Source organism: Oncorhynchus keta, chromosome 28 (assembly GCF_023373465.1).
Source record: "Oncorhynchus keta strain PuntledgeMale-10-30-2019 chromosome 28, Oket_V2, whole genome shotgun sequence".
In the NCBI taxonomy this organism is placed as follows: Eukaryota; Metazoa; Chordata; class Actinopteri; order Salmoniformes; family Salmonidae; genus Oncorhynchus; species Oncorhynchus keta.
This window is the reverse complement of record NC_068448.1, coordinates 5765864-5782904: the sequence shown is the minus strand read 5'-3', so window position 1 is coordinate 5782904 and position 17041 is coordinate 5765864. Positions and strand designations below refer to the sequence as shown.

The window sequence follows — 17041 nt, the reverse complement described above, 5'->3', positions numbered from 1 at the left end:
CAGTCACACAGGAACACAAACACCTGAATGTAACAGTCACACAGGAACACAAACACCTGAATGTAACAGTCACACAGGAACACAAACACCCGAATGTAACAGTCACACAGGAACACAAACACCTGAATGTAACAGTCACACAGGAACACAAACACCTGAATGTAACAGTCACACAGGAACACAAACACCTGAATGTAACAGTCACTCTGTAACTTATAACACAAACACCTGAACGTAACAGTCACTCTGTAACTTACAACACAAACACCTGAACGTAACAGTCACTCTGTAACTTACAACACAAACACCTGAATGTAACAGTCACACAGGAACACAAACACCCGAATGTAACAGTCACACAGGAACACAAACACCCGAATGTAACAGTCACACAGGAACACAAACACCTGAATGTAACAGTCACTCTGTAACTTATAACACAAACACCTGAACGTAACAGTCACTCTGTAACTTACAACACAAACACCTGAACGTAACAGTCACTCTGTAACTTACAACACAAACACCTGAATGTAACAGTCACACAGGAACACAAACACCCGAATGTAACAGTCACACAGGAACACAAACACCCGAATGTAACAGTCACACAGGAACACAAACACCTGAATGTAACAGTCACACAGGAACACAAACACCTGAATGTAAAAGTCACACAGGAACACAAACACCCGAATGTAACAGTCACACAGGAACACAAACACCCGAATGTAACAGTCACACAGGAACACAAACACCTGAATGTAACAGTCACACAGGAACACAAACACCCGAATGTAACAGTCACACAGGAACACAAACACCTGAATGTAACAGTCACACAGGAACACAAACACCTGAATGTAACAGTCACACAGGAACACAAACACCCGAATGTAACAGTCACACAGGAACACAAACACCCGAATGTAACAGTCACACAGGAACACAAACACCTGAATGTAACAGTCACACAGGAACACAAACACCCGAATGTAACAGTCACACAGGAACACAAACACCTGAATGTAACAGTCACACAGGAACACAAACACCTGAATGTAACAGTCACACAGGAACACAAACACCCGAATGTAACAGTCACTCTAACTTACAACACAAACACCTGAATGTAACAGTCACACAGGAACACAAACACCTGAATGTAACAGTCACACAGGAACACAAACACCTGAATGTAACAGTCACACAGGAACACAAACACCCGAATGTAACAGTCACACAGGAACACAAACACCCGAATGTAACAGTCACACAGGAACACAAACACCCGAACGTAACAGTCACACAGGAACACAAACACCTGAATGTAACAGTCACACAGGAACACAAACACCCGAATGTAACAGTCACACAGGAACACAAACACCTGAATGTAACAGTCACACAGGAACACAAACACCCGAATGTAACAGTCACACAGGAACACAAACACCCGAATGTAACAGTCACTCTGTAACTTACAACACAAACTCCTGAACGTAACAGTCACTCTGTAACTTATAACACAAACTCCTGAACGTAACAGTCACTCTGTAACTTACAACACAAACACCCGAATGTAACAGTCACTCTGTAACTTACAAGACAAACTCCTGAACGTAACAGTCACTCTGTAACTTATAACACAAACTCCTGAACGTAACAGTCACTCTGTAACTTACAACACAAACACCCGAATGTAACAGTCACTCTGTAACTTACAAGACAAACTCCTGAACGTTACAGTCACTCTGTAACTTACAACACAAACTCCTGAATGTAACAGTCACTCTGTAACTTACAACACAAACACCCGAATGTAACAGTCACACAGGAACACAAACACCTGAATGTAACAGTCACTCTGTAACTTATAACACAAACACCTGAACGTAACAGTCACTCTGTAACTTATAACACAAACACCTGAACGTAACAGTCACTCTGTAACTTACAACACAAACACCTGAACGTTACAGTCACTCTGTAACTTACAACACAAACACTTGAACGTAACAGTCACTCTGTAACTTACAACACAAACACCTGAACGTTACAGTCACTCTGTAACTTATAACACTGAAACACCTGAACGTTACAGTCACTCTCAGTAACTTATAACACAAACTGAACGTAACAGTCACTCTGTAACTTACAACACAAACACCTGAACGTTACAGTCACTCTGGAAGCTTATAACACAAACTCCTAAACAGTAACAGTCACTCTGTAACTTACAACACAAACACCTGAACGTAACAGTCACTCTGCCTCTTAACACAAACACCTGAACGTTACAGTCACTCTGTAACTCTTAACACAAACACCTGAACGTAACAGTCACCTGCCTTACAACACAAACACCTGAACGTAACAGTCACTGCTGTAACACAAACACCTGAACGTTACAGTCACTCTGTAACTTATAACACAAACACCTGAACGTAACAGTCACTCTGCCTTACAACACAAACACCTGAACGTAACAGTCACTCTGTAACTTACAACACAAACACCTGAACGTAACCACTCACTACTGCCTCTTAAACACAAACACCTGAACGTAACCACTCTGTAACTGCCTACAACACAAACTCCTGAACGTAACAGTCACTCTGTAACTTATAACACAAACTCCTGAACGTAACAGTCACTCTGTAACTTATAACACAAACACCTGCACGTAACAGTCACTGTGTAACTTACAACACAAACACCTGAACGTAACAGTCACTCTGTAACTTACAACACAAACACCTGAACGTTACAGTCACTCTGTAACTTACAACACAAACAGCAAACTTTACAACTTTATTACTTAAAGTAAAATAAACTTAAGAACGAGAAGCATAGAAATAGCGCACATAGAACACATCTACCGCTTCTTAGACTTGCCTTCAATGAGAATAACAGATCTATAACTCGTATTTCTATGTGAGTTTTAGTCAGGTCGCCCCCAAAAAAAGGACATATTGCAGCTTTAACACTGGCTACAGTATAAACAGTATAATGTTTCTTACAGATTTGGGTTCAGCGTCGCTGATCTTGAGGTAAGGGGAGTCTGGATCTTTAGGCTCCAGCTCCTGTAGAGAACCAGTGACGTCATAGAAGACCCTGAGACGTCCCTGACGCACCGCCAAGCTCAGGAACTTCTCCTGATGGGGTCAAATACACAGACAGGTTAAAACAGGAAGCTACACACAGACAGGTTAAAACAGGAAGCTACACACAGACAGGTTAAAACAGGAAGTAACAGGTTCTAACCACTAGGCTACCTGCCTCTTAACCACTAGACTACCTGCCTCTAACCACTAGGCTACCTGCCTCTAACCACTAGGATACCTGACTCTAACCACTAGGCTACCTGCCTCTTAACCACTAGGCTACCTGCCACCCCTACACTCTAACCACTAGGCTACCTGCCTCTAACCACTAGGCTACCTGCCTCTTAACCACTAGACTACCTGCCTCTAACCACTAGACTACCTGCCTCTAACCACTAGGCTACCTGCCTCTAACCACTAGGCTACCTGCCTCTTAACCACTAGACTACCTGCCTCTAACCACTAGACTACCTGCCTCTAACCACTAGGCTACCTGCCTCTAACCACTAGACTACCTGCCTCTAACCACTAGACTACCTGCCTCTAACCACTAGGCTACCTGCCTCTAACCACTAGGTTACCTGCCGCCCCTACACTCTAACCACTAGGCTACCTGCCGCCCCTACACTCTAACCACTAGGTTACCTGCCGCCCCTACACTCTAACCAATAGGCTACCTGCCGCCCCTACACTCTAACCACTAGGCTACCTGCCACCCCTACACTCTAACCACTAGGCTACCTGCCGCCCCTAAAACAGGAAGCTACACACAGACAGGTTAAAACAGGAAGCTACACACAGTCAGGTTAAAACAGGAAGTAACAGGCTCTAACCACTAGGCTACCTGCCTCTAACCACAAGGCTACCTGCCTCTAACCACTAGACTACCTGCCTCTAACCACTAGACTACCTGCCTCTAACCACTAGACTACCTGCCTCTAACCACTAGACTACCTGCCTCTAACCACTAGGCTACCTGCCTCTTAACCACTAGACTACCTGCCTCTTAACCACTAGACTACCTGCCTCTAACCACTAGGCTACCTGCCTCTTAACCACTAGGCTACCTGCCACCCCTACACTCTAACCACTAGGCTACCTGCCTCTAACCACTAGGCTACCTGCCTTAACCACTAGGCTACCTGCCTCTCTAACCACTAGGCTACCTGCCACCCCTAAACAGGAAGTAACCACTAGGCTACCTGCCTCTAACCACTAGGCTACCTGCCTCTAACCACTAGGCTACCTGCCTCTAACCACTAGACTACCTGCCTCTAACCACTAGGATACCTGGCTCTAACCACTAGGCTACCTGCCTCTAACCACTAGACTACCTGCCTCTAACCACTAGGCTACCTGCCTCTAACCACTAGACTACCTGCCTCTAACCACTAGGCTACCTGCCTCTAACCACTAGGCTACCTGCCTCTAACCACTAGGTTACCTGCCTCTAACCACTACACCTGACTCTAACCACTAGGCTACCTGCCTCACTCTAACCACTAGGTTACCTGCCACCCCTATACTCTAACCAATAGGCTACCTGCCGCCCCTACTGTCTCTAACCACTAGGCTACCTGCCTACACTCTAACCACTAGGCTACCCCTGCCTCTAACCACTAGGCTACCTGCCCTAAAACTAGGCTAACCACTAACCACTAGCCCCTACACTCTAACCACTAGGCTACCTGCCTCTTAACCACTAGACTACCTGCCTCTAACCACCTACTCTAACCACTAGGCTACCTGCCGCCCCTACACTCTAACCACTAGGCTACCTGCCGCCCCTCACTAACCACTAGGCTACCTGCCGCCCCTCTCTAACCACTAGGCTACCTGCCGCCCCTACACTCTAACCACTAGGCTACCTGCCTCCTCTACACTCTAACCACTAGGCTACCTGCCGCCCCTCTACACTCTAACCACTAGGTTACCTGCCACCCCTACACTCTAACCACTAGGCTACCTGCCGCCCCTACACTCTAACCACTAGGCTACCTGCCGCCCCTACACTCTAACCACTAGGCTACCTGCCGCCCCTACGCTCTAACCACTAGGCTACCTGCCTCCTCTACACTCTAACCACTAGGCTACCTGCCGCCTCTACACTCTAACCACTAGGTTACCTGCCACCCCTACACTCTAACCACTAGGCTACCTGCAACCCCTACACTCTAACCACTAGGCTACCTGCCTCCTCTACACTCTAACCACTAGGCTACCTGCCGCCCCTACGCTCTAACCACTAGGCTACCTGCCGCACCTACACTCTAACCACTAGGCTACCTGCCGCACCTACACTCTAACCACTAGCCTACCTGCCGCCCCTACACTCTAACCACTAGGCTACCTGCCGCCCCTACACTCTAACCACTAGGCTACCTGCCGCCCCTACACTCTAACCACTAGGCTACCTGCCACCCGTGTTAATCCTATCCTATCCACTGCTAAACACTGAGAAAATATATTTTCATGCCCGCATAGTGAACTCGAGACTCAAAACCCCAGCAGCAGTAGCGTGACCTCTGACCTGGCTGAGGAGCATGAGCAGGATGCCGTTGTGACTCATCAGTTTAACTTCCTGTTCAAAGCGCTGCATCTTCCCTGTATCCTCCTTCAAGGTGACCTCGGCGTAGCCCGTCCCGTCAAAGTAGGCCGCGTCGTTCACCCACTGCTGCGTCAACACCGGCTTCGTTCTGACGGACAGAGGTAAACACACGTCACAACACGCCAACACAATATCACAATATTCACAGACAATTCATACACATTTTTGCGTCAAAGACTGACCGTGAACTAGGCCATAGACAGCAAATGATAAGATCATAATATTCTATAAATGTTGATCTTTTTTTATAGGGGATATAAATTATAGCTCCCAGATACAGAAGGCTCTTGTTAGGATTCAGTGCTGAGCGCCCCGGCCATAGAGATGAGACGTAGTGGTCTGCTAATGGTCCCACCTTCCACATGGTTTCTCCTCGGTGGTGTTGAGTTGGAAGATGTTCTCAAAGTTATAGAGACTGAGCACCTCCTCATTCAGGGTCTCCAGCTCAATACAGCCCTTGAAGTTGGGCAACTGGAGCTGGAGAGGGGGCTGAGAGAAGAACAGAGAGGAATATATGTTACTAAGGAGCTGAGAGAAGCTAGAGAGACGTGGGTTCCTGAAGGAGCGGAGAGAAGCTAGAGAGATATATGGGTTCCTGAAGGAGCTGAGAGAAGCTAGAGAGATATGGGTTCCTGAAGGAGCAGAGAGAAGCTAGAGAGATATGGGTTCCTGAAGGAGCAGAGAGAAGCCAGTGAGATACGGGTTACTGAAGGAGCTGAGAGAAGCTAGAGAGATATGGGTTACTGAAGGAGCTGAGAGAAGCCAGTGAGATACGGGTTACTGAAGGAGCTGAGAGAAGCTAGAGAGATATGGGTTCCTGAAGGAGCTGAGAGAAGCTAGAGAGATATGGGTTCCTGAAGGAGCTGAGAGAAGCTAGAGAGATATATGGGTTACTGAAGGAGCTGAGAGAAGCTAGAGAGATATATGGGTTACTTATGAAGCTGAGAGAAGCTAAAGAGATATGGGTTACTGAATGAGCTGAGAGAAGCTAGAGAGATATATGGGTTACTGAAGGAGCTGAGAGAAGCTAGAGAGATATATGGGTTACTGAAGGAGCTGAGAGAAGCTAGAGAGATATATGGGTTACTGAACGAGCTGAGAGAAGCTAGAGATATATGGGTTACTTATGAAGCTGAGCGAGGAAACAGATCTATAAGTTACTAACAGTAGAGATACACTATATACACACGGAACTATGTGGACACCCCTTCAAATTAGTGGATTTGAGGACACCTATTGCTGACAGGTGTTTAAAATCGAGCACAAAGCCATGCAATCTCCATAGACAAACATTGGCCTTACTGAAGAGCTCGTGGCACCGTCATAGGTTAACACCTTTCCAACGAGTCAGTTCATCAAATCGGCGTTCCAATCTAGTGTACATCTAGTGGAAAGCCTTCCCAGAATCCTTCCCATCTCCGTATTAATGTCCATGATTTTGGAATGAGATGATCGACGAGCCGGTGTCCACATACTTTTGGTCATGTTGTGTATACGGGAGAAACTAAAGGTCTACTGTATATGTTTGGTATAAACATTGTATATCTACGAAAGGCTGTGGATACATTGTGGTCCTTTGAACCGGACACGGACACACACACAGCTCCCTCTCACCGTGAATGTGTCAGGGTACCCTCCCACATAGAACACAGTCTCTTCAGTCTGGAGGTTGAGCAGTCCGCTGTCCCCTACTGCATCCACCACGGCCTTGGTCACCCTGGTCTCCGAAGTCATGGCCATCTGACCGTACTGAAGGATCCTATAGAGAGAGTTAGAGAGAGAGACGTAGAGAGAGAGAGAGACAGAGAGAGAGAAAGAGACAGAGAGAGAGAGACAGCGACAGAGAGAGCGAGAGAGAGACAGAGAGAGAGAGACAGCGACAGAGAGAGACAGAGAGAGAGACAGCGACAGAGAGAGAGAGACAGCGACAGAGAGAGAGAGAGAGAGAGAGAGAGAGAGAGAGAGAGAGAGAGACAGAGAGAGAGAGAGAGAGAGACAGCGACAGAGAGAGAGAGAGAGAGAGAGACAGAGAGAGAGAGAGAGAGAGAGAGAGAGAGAGAGAGAGAGAGAGAGAGAGAGAGAGAGAGAGAGAGAGAGAGAGAGAGAGACAGCGACAGAGAGAGAGAGAGAGAGAGACAGAGACAGAGAGAGAGAGAGAGAGAGAGAGAGAGACAGCGACAGAGAGAGACAGAGAGAGAGAGACAGCGAGAGAGAGAGGGCGGTCTAATGGTTAAGACATTGGGACATTGGGTTCCCTAGTAAGAACAAATCCAAACAATGACCGTGGCAGTAGTTACCTTTCCAGGACCACGTTGTTGAAGTTGCCATCTGTTTGGACATCTTCCGGCATCTCCACCTCGGTCGTGTCTCCACCCACATTGAAGAGCCAGTGCAGTCTGTGCCCTTCCAGCATCATTCCCAGGAACTCCTTACTGGACTACAGACATGAAACAGGAAACGCATCATTACTGGACTACAGACACGAAACAGGAAACGCATCATTACTGGGCTACAGACACGAAACGCATCATTACTGGACTACAGACACAAAACAGGATACGCATCATTACTGGACTACAGACATGAAACAGGAAACGCATCATTACTGGACTACAGACATGAAACAGGAAACGCATCATTACTGGACTACAGACATGAAACAGGAAACGCATCATTACTGGACTACAGACAGAGAAACAGAAACGCATCATTACTGGACTACAGACATTGAAACAGGATCATTACTGGACTACAGACACTAAACAGGAAACGAACAAACTACAGACAAAACAGGATGACATTACGTGGACTACAGACATAAACAGTTAACCTCATTACTGGACTACAGACATGAAACAGGAAACGCCATCTGTTACTGGACATCTTCCGGCATCTCCTACCTCTGGAAACGCATCATTACTGGACTACAGACATGAAAGAACATCATTACTGGACTACAGACAGTGCAGTCTGTGCCAGACATCCAGCATCATTCTGGACTACAGACATGAACTCCTCATTACTGGACTACAGACATGAAACAGGAAACGCATCATTACTGGACTACAGACATGAAACAGGAAACGCATCATTACTGGACTACAGACATGAAACAGGAAACGCATCATTACTGGACTACAGACATGAAACAGGAAACGCATCATTACTGGACTACAGACATGAAACAGGAAACGCATCATTACTGGACTACAGACATGAAACAGGAAACGCATCATTACTGGACTACAGACATGAAACAGGAAACGCATCATTACTGGGCTACAGACACGAAACAGGAAACGCATCATTACTGGACTACAGACACGAAACAGGAAACGCATCATTACTGGACTACAGACATGAAACAGGAAACGCATCATTACTGGACTACAGACATGAAACAGGAAACGCATCATTACTGGACTACAGACATGAAACAGGAAACGCATCATTACTGGACTACAGACATGAAACAGGAAACGCATCATTACTGGACTACAGACATGAAACAGGAAACGCATCATTCCTGGACTACAGACATGAAACAGGAAACGCATCATTACTGGACTACAGACATGAAACAGGAAACGCATCATTCCTGGACTACAGACATGAAACAGGAAACGCATCATTACTGGACTACAGACATGAAACAGGAAACGCATCATTACTGGACTACAGACATGAAACAGGAAACGCATCATTACTGGACTACAGACATGAAACAGGAAACGCATCATTACTGGACTACAGACATGAAACAGGAAACGCATCATTACTGGACTACAGACATGAAACAGGAAACGCATCATTACTGGACTACAGACATGAAACAGGAAACGCATCATTACTGGACTACAGACATGAAACAGGAAACGCATCATTCCTGGACTACAGACATGAAACAGGAAACGCATCATTACTGGACTACAGACATGAAACAGGAAACGCATCATTCCTGGACTACAGACATGAAACAGGAAACGCATCATTACTGGACTACAGACATGAAACAGGAAACACATCATTCCTGGACTTCAGTGCCTTCAGAAAGTATTCACACCTCTTGACCTTTTCCAAATTTTGTTGTGTTTTGTCAACGATCTACACACAATATTCCATACAGTCAAAGTAGAAGAAACATTTCTAACATTTGAAAAAAATGTATGAAAAATAAAACACTATTATATCTTGATCTAGATAAGTATTTAACCCACGGAGTCAATACATGTTAGAAGCACCTTTGGTAGTGATTACAACTGTGAGTGTTTCTGGGTAAGTCTCTAAGAGCTTTCCACACCTGGATTGTGCAAAATTAGCTCATTATTCTTTTCAGAATTCTTCAAGCTCTTTACAATTGGTTGATGATCATTGCTAGGCAACCGTTTTCAGGTCTGAGCCATAAACTTTCAAGGAGATTTAAATCCCAAATGGGCCACTCAGGAACATTCACTGTCTTCTTGGTAAACAACTCCAGTGTAGATTTGGCCTTGTGTTTTAGGATATTGTCCTGCTGAAAGACAAATGCATCTCCCAGTGACTGTTGGAAAGCAGACAACCAGGTTATCGCCTTTTCATTTTTTTTAGATGTTTTAACCTTCGTCTTATCAGGTAAGATGACTGAGAACCCAACGACCTGGGGAATAGTTACAGGGGAGAGGACGAATGAGCCAATTGTAAACTGGGGATGATTAGGTGACTGTGATGGTATGAGGGTCAGATTGGGAATTTAGCCAGGACACCGGGCTAAAATCCATATTGGGCTTTACAATCATTTACAAAAAGACAAAAAATAAAATGACAGTAAGGATCTTTAAAAATAAATTGCAGTGTTTTCTGTTGGCGGTTGTCCTATCTGTCTGTGGTTCTAGACTTTAGGGAGGTTCTTCGAATAGATCTCGGATCAGCACGATAAGGGATCTTTAGTGACCACAGAGAGTCAGCAGACTCGTTTAACATCCTATCTGAAAGACAGCACCCTACACAGGGCAATGTCCCCAATCACTGTCCTGGAGAGACGAGGTAGTGATGAAAAAAATCATGTTAACTCCCCCGAGTCGATGTCCACGCCCCCCTGCGGAAATGTAATTAGCATAATAAAAACATCCCCATACAAATCTGTCAGTTTAAGAGATAAGTTTAAGAGATATCTGTTTTTTGAAAGGTGAAAGGACATCCTGAAAATTGGTCTTCTCACATAATCGTCTGTAGCTTCCGAACGTTATGCGGTACAAACTATTATCATCCCTTTATGGAAAGATGAGACTCTCACGAACACGGTGATGTTCTCCGTTTCGCTCTACGACCTCTACAAGTGTCTTGGGACTGGTCTGAAGTCGGTACAGACGATCTGCCATCTTCTGTCTGTAGAGTCGACTGTTTTGCTCTAGGATGCCCAGAGGCTTCACAAGACTCATCTGAAGGTCCGCCAGTGCAAGTTGAACAGATGAAGGAAGTATATATGGAGACTGTTAATAGCCAAAAATAAGGGTTTAAAAACAAGTATAAAACTAAATGTTTTCTAGGGTGCATTAGTTAGGTATTCAGACCCCTTTCCTTTTTCCAAATGTTGTTGCGCTACAACCTTATTCTAAAATGTATTCAATTAATGTTTTCCTTCATAAATCTACATACTATACCCCATCATGACATCACAATACCCCATCATGACATCACAATACATGACAAAGAAAAAAAACAGTTTTAGACATTTTTTGCACATCTATTTAAAAGAAAAATAAATATTCAGACCCTTTGCTATGAAACTCAAAATTGAGCTCAGGTGTTTCCATTGATCATCCTTGGAGATGTTTCTACAACTTGGGTAAATTCAATTAATTGGACGTAATTTGGAAAGGCACACACCTGTCTATACAAGGTCCAGGAATTGTCCGTAGAGCTCAGAGACAGGATTGTGTCGAGGCACAGATTTAGGGAAGGGTACCAAAATGGAAGAGGTTTAGAAACACCAGGACTCTTCCAAGAGCTGGCCGCACACCCAAACTGAGCAATCGGGGGATAAGGGCTTTGGTTGGAGAGGTGACCAAGAAACTGATGGTCACTCTGACAGAGCTCCAGAGTTCCTCTGTAGAGATGGGGGAACCTTCCAGAAGAACAACCATCTCTGCAGCACTCCACCAATCAGCCCTTTATAGTAGAGTGGGCAGACAGAAGCCACTCCTCAGTAAAAAGCACATGACAGCCCACCTGGAGTTTGTCAAAAGGCACCTAAAGGACTCTCAGACCATGAGAAATAAGACTCTCTGGTCTGATGAAACCAAGATTGAACTATTTGGTCTGAATGCCAAGCGTCATGTCTGGAGGAAACCTGGTACCATCCCTACGGTGAAGCATGGTGGTGGCAGCATTATGCTGTGGGGATGTTTTTCAGCGGCAGGGACTGGGAGACTAGTCAGGATCGAGGCAAAGATGAATGGAGCAAAATACAGAGAGATCCTAGATGAAAACCTGCTCCAGAGCGCTCAGGACCTCAGACTGGGGCGAAGGTTCAACTTCCAACAGGACAACGACCCTAAGCACACAGCCAAGACAACCCAGGAGTGGCTTCGGGACAAGTAGTAATGTCCTTGTGTGGCCCAGTCAAAGTCCGGACTTGAACCCGATTGAACATCTCTGAAGAGACCTGAAAATAGCTGTGCAGCGATGCTCCCCATCCAACCTGACAGAGCTTGAGAGGATCTGCAGAGAAGAATGGGAGAAACTCCCCAAATACAGGTGTGCAAAGTTTGTAGCATCATACCCAAGAAGATTCGAGGCTGTAATCGCTGCCAAAGGTGCTTCAACAAAGTACTGAGTAAAGGGTCTGAACACTGTAAATGTGATGTTTGAGTAATTTTTTAATACATTTTTTCCAAGGATTTTTTTATTTGGTATTTTTTATGATAGACAGAACAGCTAGAGGGCAGAACACACCGATCCCCAATTCAAACCCACCCCAAAACCAGACTTAAAGCAGACATGATATACAATGAGTAATGAAATAGTAATATAATAAAATAGTTTAAAAAGGATAGGAAGGGTTGCCATATATTATAAAATGTAATTGTGTATATGTCTTCTACAAAAGTTAAATTATAAAATGTAAAATGTCTGTGCAAAGGATAAAAATATAAAATGTAATTCTCTATATGTCTTCTAAAAGGATAGGAAGGGTGCCAGATATTATTAAATGTAATTGTGGGTCCATGTCTTCTACAAAGGATAGGAAGGGTTGCCAGATATTATAAAATGTAATTGTCTATATGTCTGTGCAAAGGATAGGAAGGGTTGCCAGATATTATAAAATGTAATTGTCTATATGTCTGTGCAAAGGATAGGAAGGGTTGCCAGATATTATAAAATGTAATTGTGTATATGTCTTCTACAAAGGATAGGAAGGGTTGCCAGATATTATAAAATGTAATTGTCTATATGTCTGTGCAAAGGATAGGAAGGGTTGCCAGATATTATAAAATGTAATTGTCTATATGTCTGTGCAAAGGATAGGAAGGGTTGCCAGATATTATAAAATGTAATTGTGTATATGTCTTCTGCAAAGGATAGGAAGGGTTGCCAGATATTATAAAATGTAATTGTGCATATGTCTTCTACAAAGGATAGGAAAGGTTGCCAGATATTATAAAATGTAATTGTGTATATGTCTTCTGCAAAGGATAGGAAAGGTTGCCAGATATTATAAAATGTAAATGCAGGATCCCCTAAAGGAGTGGTGTATTTTCTCTAGCTTGAGATGTAGTATAAGACGTCTAGCTAGTACAAACCGGTATGATGCCCATAGAACTGTCTAGAGGGCTCTCTCTCTCTCTCTCTCCTTCTAATTCAGCAACTATCTCAGGTTCAACTGTAGGAATATATAAGTTCTTAAAGAAGATGTTGAGTAAGGTGGCATTACCAGCGGATTTCAAAGTGTATAATTGTGAGTAAAAGTTATAAAAGCATGAACTGACCTCTAAATCATCAATACATTTGTTATACTATTATTTGACCATGCTGGTCATTTATGAACATTTGAACATCTTGGCCATGTTCTGTTATAATCTCCAGAAGACCCTTAGTGCGAACGGCCCAGTACATCACTGCGGCCAAGCTTCCTGCCACCCAGAACCAATATACCCCGCAGTGTCAGTGGAAAGCACAAACAATTGTCAAAGACTCCAGCCACCCAAGTCAGACTGTTCTCTCTGTTACCGCACGGCAAGCGGTACCGGAGCGCCAAGTCTAGGTCCAATAGGCTTCTAAACAGCTTCTACCTCCAAGTCATAGACTGTTCTCTCTGTTACCGCACGGCAAGCGGTACCGGAGCGCCAAGTCGAGGTCCAATAGGCTCCTCAACAGCTTCTACCCTCAAGACATAAGACTCCTGAACATCTAATCAAATAGCTTCCCAGACTATTTGCATTGACCCCCCCCCTTTTGTTTTTACACTGCTCCTACTCTCTGTTTATTATCTATGCCTAGTCACTTTATCCCTACCTACATGTACATATTACCTCGACTAACTTGCACATTGACTCGGTACCGGTACTCCCTATATATAGGCTCGTTATTGTTATTTAATTATTACTTTTTTTTACACTTTAGTTTATTTAGCAAATATTTTATTAATTTATTAACTATATTTCTCGAACTGCATTGTTGGTTAAGGGCTTGTAAGTAAGCATTTCACTGTAAGGTCAACAACTGTTGTATTCGGCATTTCACTGTAAGGTCAACAACTGTTGTATTCGGCATTTCACTGTAAGGTCAACAACTGTTGTATTCGGCATTTCACTGTAAGGTCTACCTACACCTGTTGTATTCGGCGCATGTGACAAATACAACTTGATTCGATTTGATTTTAAATCTGTTATTCAATGCGTTCGTATGGGCTAATAGCAGTAAGGTCAAATAAAAAAATATTAAATAATTTGTGTGTATATATTTTATTGATACTTCAAGGGGTGTTTAAATTCTAAATAAAATAGCAAAATGATCCTTGGTATGACCTTCTTAAAACAATTCCATATAGTTTATGGATAAAGATGTTAAAAAGGTAAACACAGTCTTGGGGAGCCTTTCATGAATATGTCATTATGAATGCTTATAAATGTTTAGAAATGCTTAAAAAAAATACTTACATCAATTATTCTCTGTCCCACAGTATACGTGTAAAAGAACAGTATTTATTATATTATTTAGTTTTTTTATTATGATATGTGTTGTCTATTTGTGTGAAAAAACAGTTAAAAAATATAAAAAAAGAATTAAAAAAATAAAAATTAATATAATAATAATTACAATAATAAATAATAATAATAATAATAATAATTACAATAATAATAATAATAATAATAATTACAATAATAATGCTAATAATAAATAAAATTAATAATACATATAGTGAAAATAATAATAATTAAAAAATATTTAAAAAATAATAAAAAATAAAATACTTACGTCCTTGTTTCCGAGGTAAAAGACAAACTGTTTGTCTGGTTGGTCCTGTCTGCGGGCGCGTGAAGCCTCGGGCAGGGTGATGTAGAACTTGAGGGAGGTGTAAGCTGCCAGGTCTGCCAGGTTACTGGGGGTGCGCACCTGCACACCTGATGTCCCGTTGAACTTCACAGGTACGCTCACCTGAGAGGGAGAAGAGGGGTAAATAAACTGGTCGCATGTTGATGATGTAACCGTTCATGTAACCATAGTAGATAGATAGATTTTCTAATATCATACGTTTTGACCAAAATTCATACTTTATTCATACAAAAACAACATTTAATAGACACTTTTATCCGAAACTAAACTGAACAATAATAAACGCAACAATTTCAAAGATTTTATTGAGTTACAGTTCGTATAGGTCAATCAGGCAATTGATAATAAACTAATGAGGTTCTAATCTATGTATTTTCCAACTGGGAATACAGATGTGCATCTGTTGGTCACAGATATTAAAAAGATAAGGGAGTGGATGAGAAAACCAGTCAGTATCTGGTGTTGCCACCATTTTCCTCATGCAGAGTGACACATCTCCTTCACATGGAGTTGATCAGGCTGTTGATTGTGGCCTGTGGAATGTTGTCCCGCTCCTCTTCAATGGCTGTGTGAAGTTTCTGGAGATTGGAGGGAACATGTCAATCCAGAGCATCCCAAACATGCTCAATGGGTCACATGTCTGGTGAGTATGGAGGCCATGGAAGAACTGGGGCATTTTCAGCTTCCAGGAATTGAGTCCAGATCCTTGTGACATGGGGCTGTTCATTACAATACTGAAACATGAGGTGATGGAGGTGGATGAATGGCAAGACAATGGGCCTCAGGATCTCGACACGGTATCTCTGTGTATTCAAGTTGTCATAGTTAAAATGCAATTGTGTTCGTTGTCCGTAGCCTATGCCTGCCCATACCCCAACCCCACCGTCACCATGGGGCCCTCTGTTCACAACGTTGACATCAGCAAACCGCTCGCCCAAATCGCTCGGTACAGTTGAAACTTTCATCCGTGAAGATCACACTTCTACAGTGTGCCAGTGGCCATCGAAGGTGAGCATTTTCCCACTGAAGTCGGTTATGATGCCAAACTGTAGTCAGGTCAAGACCCTGGTGAGGACGATGAGCACGCAGATGAGCTTCACCGAGACGGTTTCTACAGAAATTCTTCGGTTGTGCAAACCCACAGTTGTATCAGCTGTCTGGGAGGAGAAATTAACATTAAATTCTCTGGCAATATCTCTGGTGGACATTCCTGCAGTCATCATGCCAATTGCACACTCCCTCAAAACTTGAGACATCTGTGGCATTGTGTTGTGTGACAAAACTGCACATTTTAGAGTGGCCTTTTATTGTCCCCAGCACAAGGTGCACCTGATAATGATCATGCTGTTTAATCAGCTTCTTGATATGCCACACCTGTCAGGTGGATGGATTATCTTGACAAAGGAGAAATGCTCACTAACAGGGATGTGAACAAATTTGTGCACAAAATAGAGAAATAAGCTTTTTGTGTGTATGGAACATTTCTGGGATAGTTTATTTCAGCTCATGAAACATGAGACCAACGGTTTACAGACCAACGGTTTACAGACCAACCGTTTACAGACCAACCGTTTACAGACCAACCGTTTACAGACCAACGGTTTACAGACCAACGGTTTACAGACCAACGGTTTATACAGACCAACGGTTTACAGACCAACGGTTTATACAGACCAACGGTTTACAGACCAACCGTTTTCAGACCAACGGTTTACAGACCAACCGTTTACAGACCAACGGTTTACAGACCAACGGTTTACAGACCAACCGTTTACAGACCAACGGTTTACAG

The 17041-nt window shown here is 43.4% G+C and overlaps 1 protein-coding gene across 1 annotated transcript in view; it reads right to left on the bottom strand.

Moving 5' to 3' along the window:
• The window catches only part of LOC118359423 (laminin subunit alpha-5-like), a 301123-nt gene that overhangs the window by 33998 nt on the left and 250084 nt on the right, over positions 1-17041 (bottom strand). The window contains 6 exon segments of the mRNA XM_052484170.1: positions 3024-3158; positions 5638-5803; positions 6071-6204; positions 7330-7474; positions 8013-8152; positions 15172-15351. Of these exon segments, the coding sequence (XP_052340130.1) occupies positions 3024-3158; positions 5638-5803; positions 6071-6204; positions 7330-7474; positions 8013-8152; positions 15172-15351 (900 nt within the window).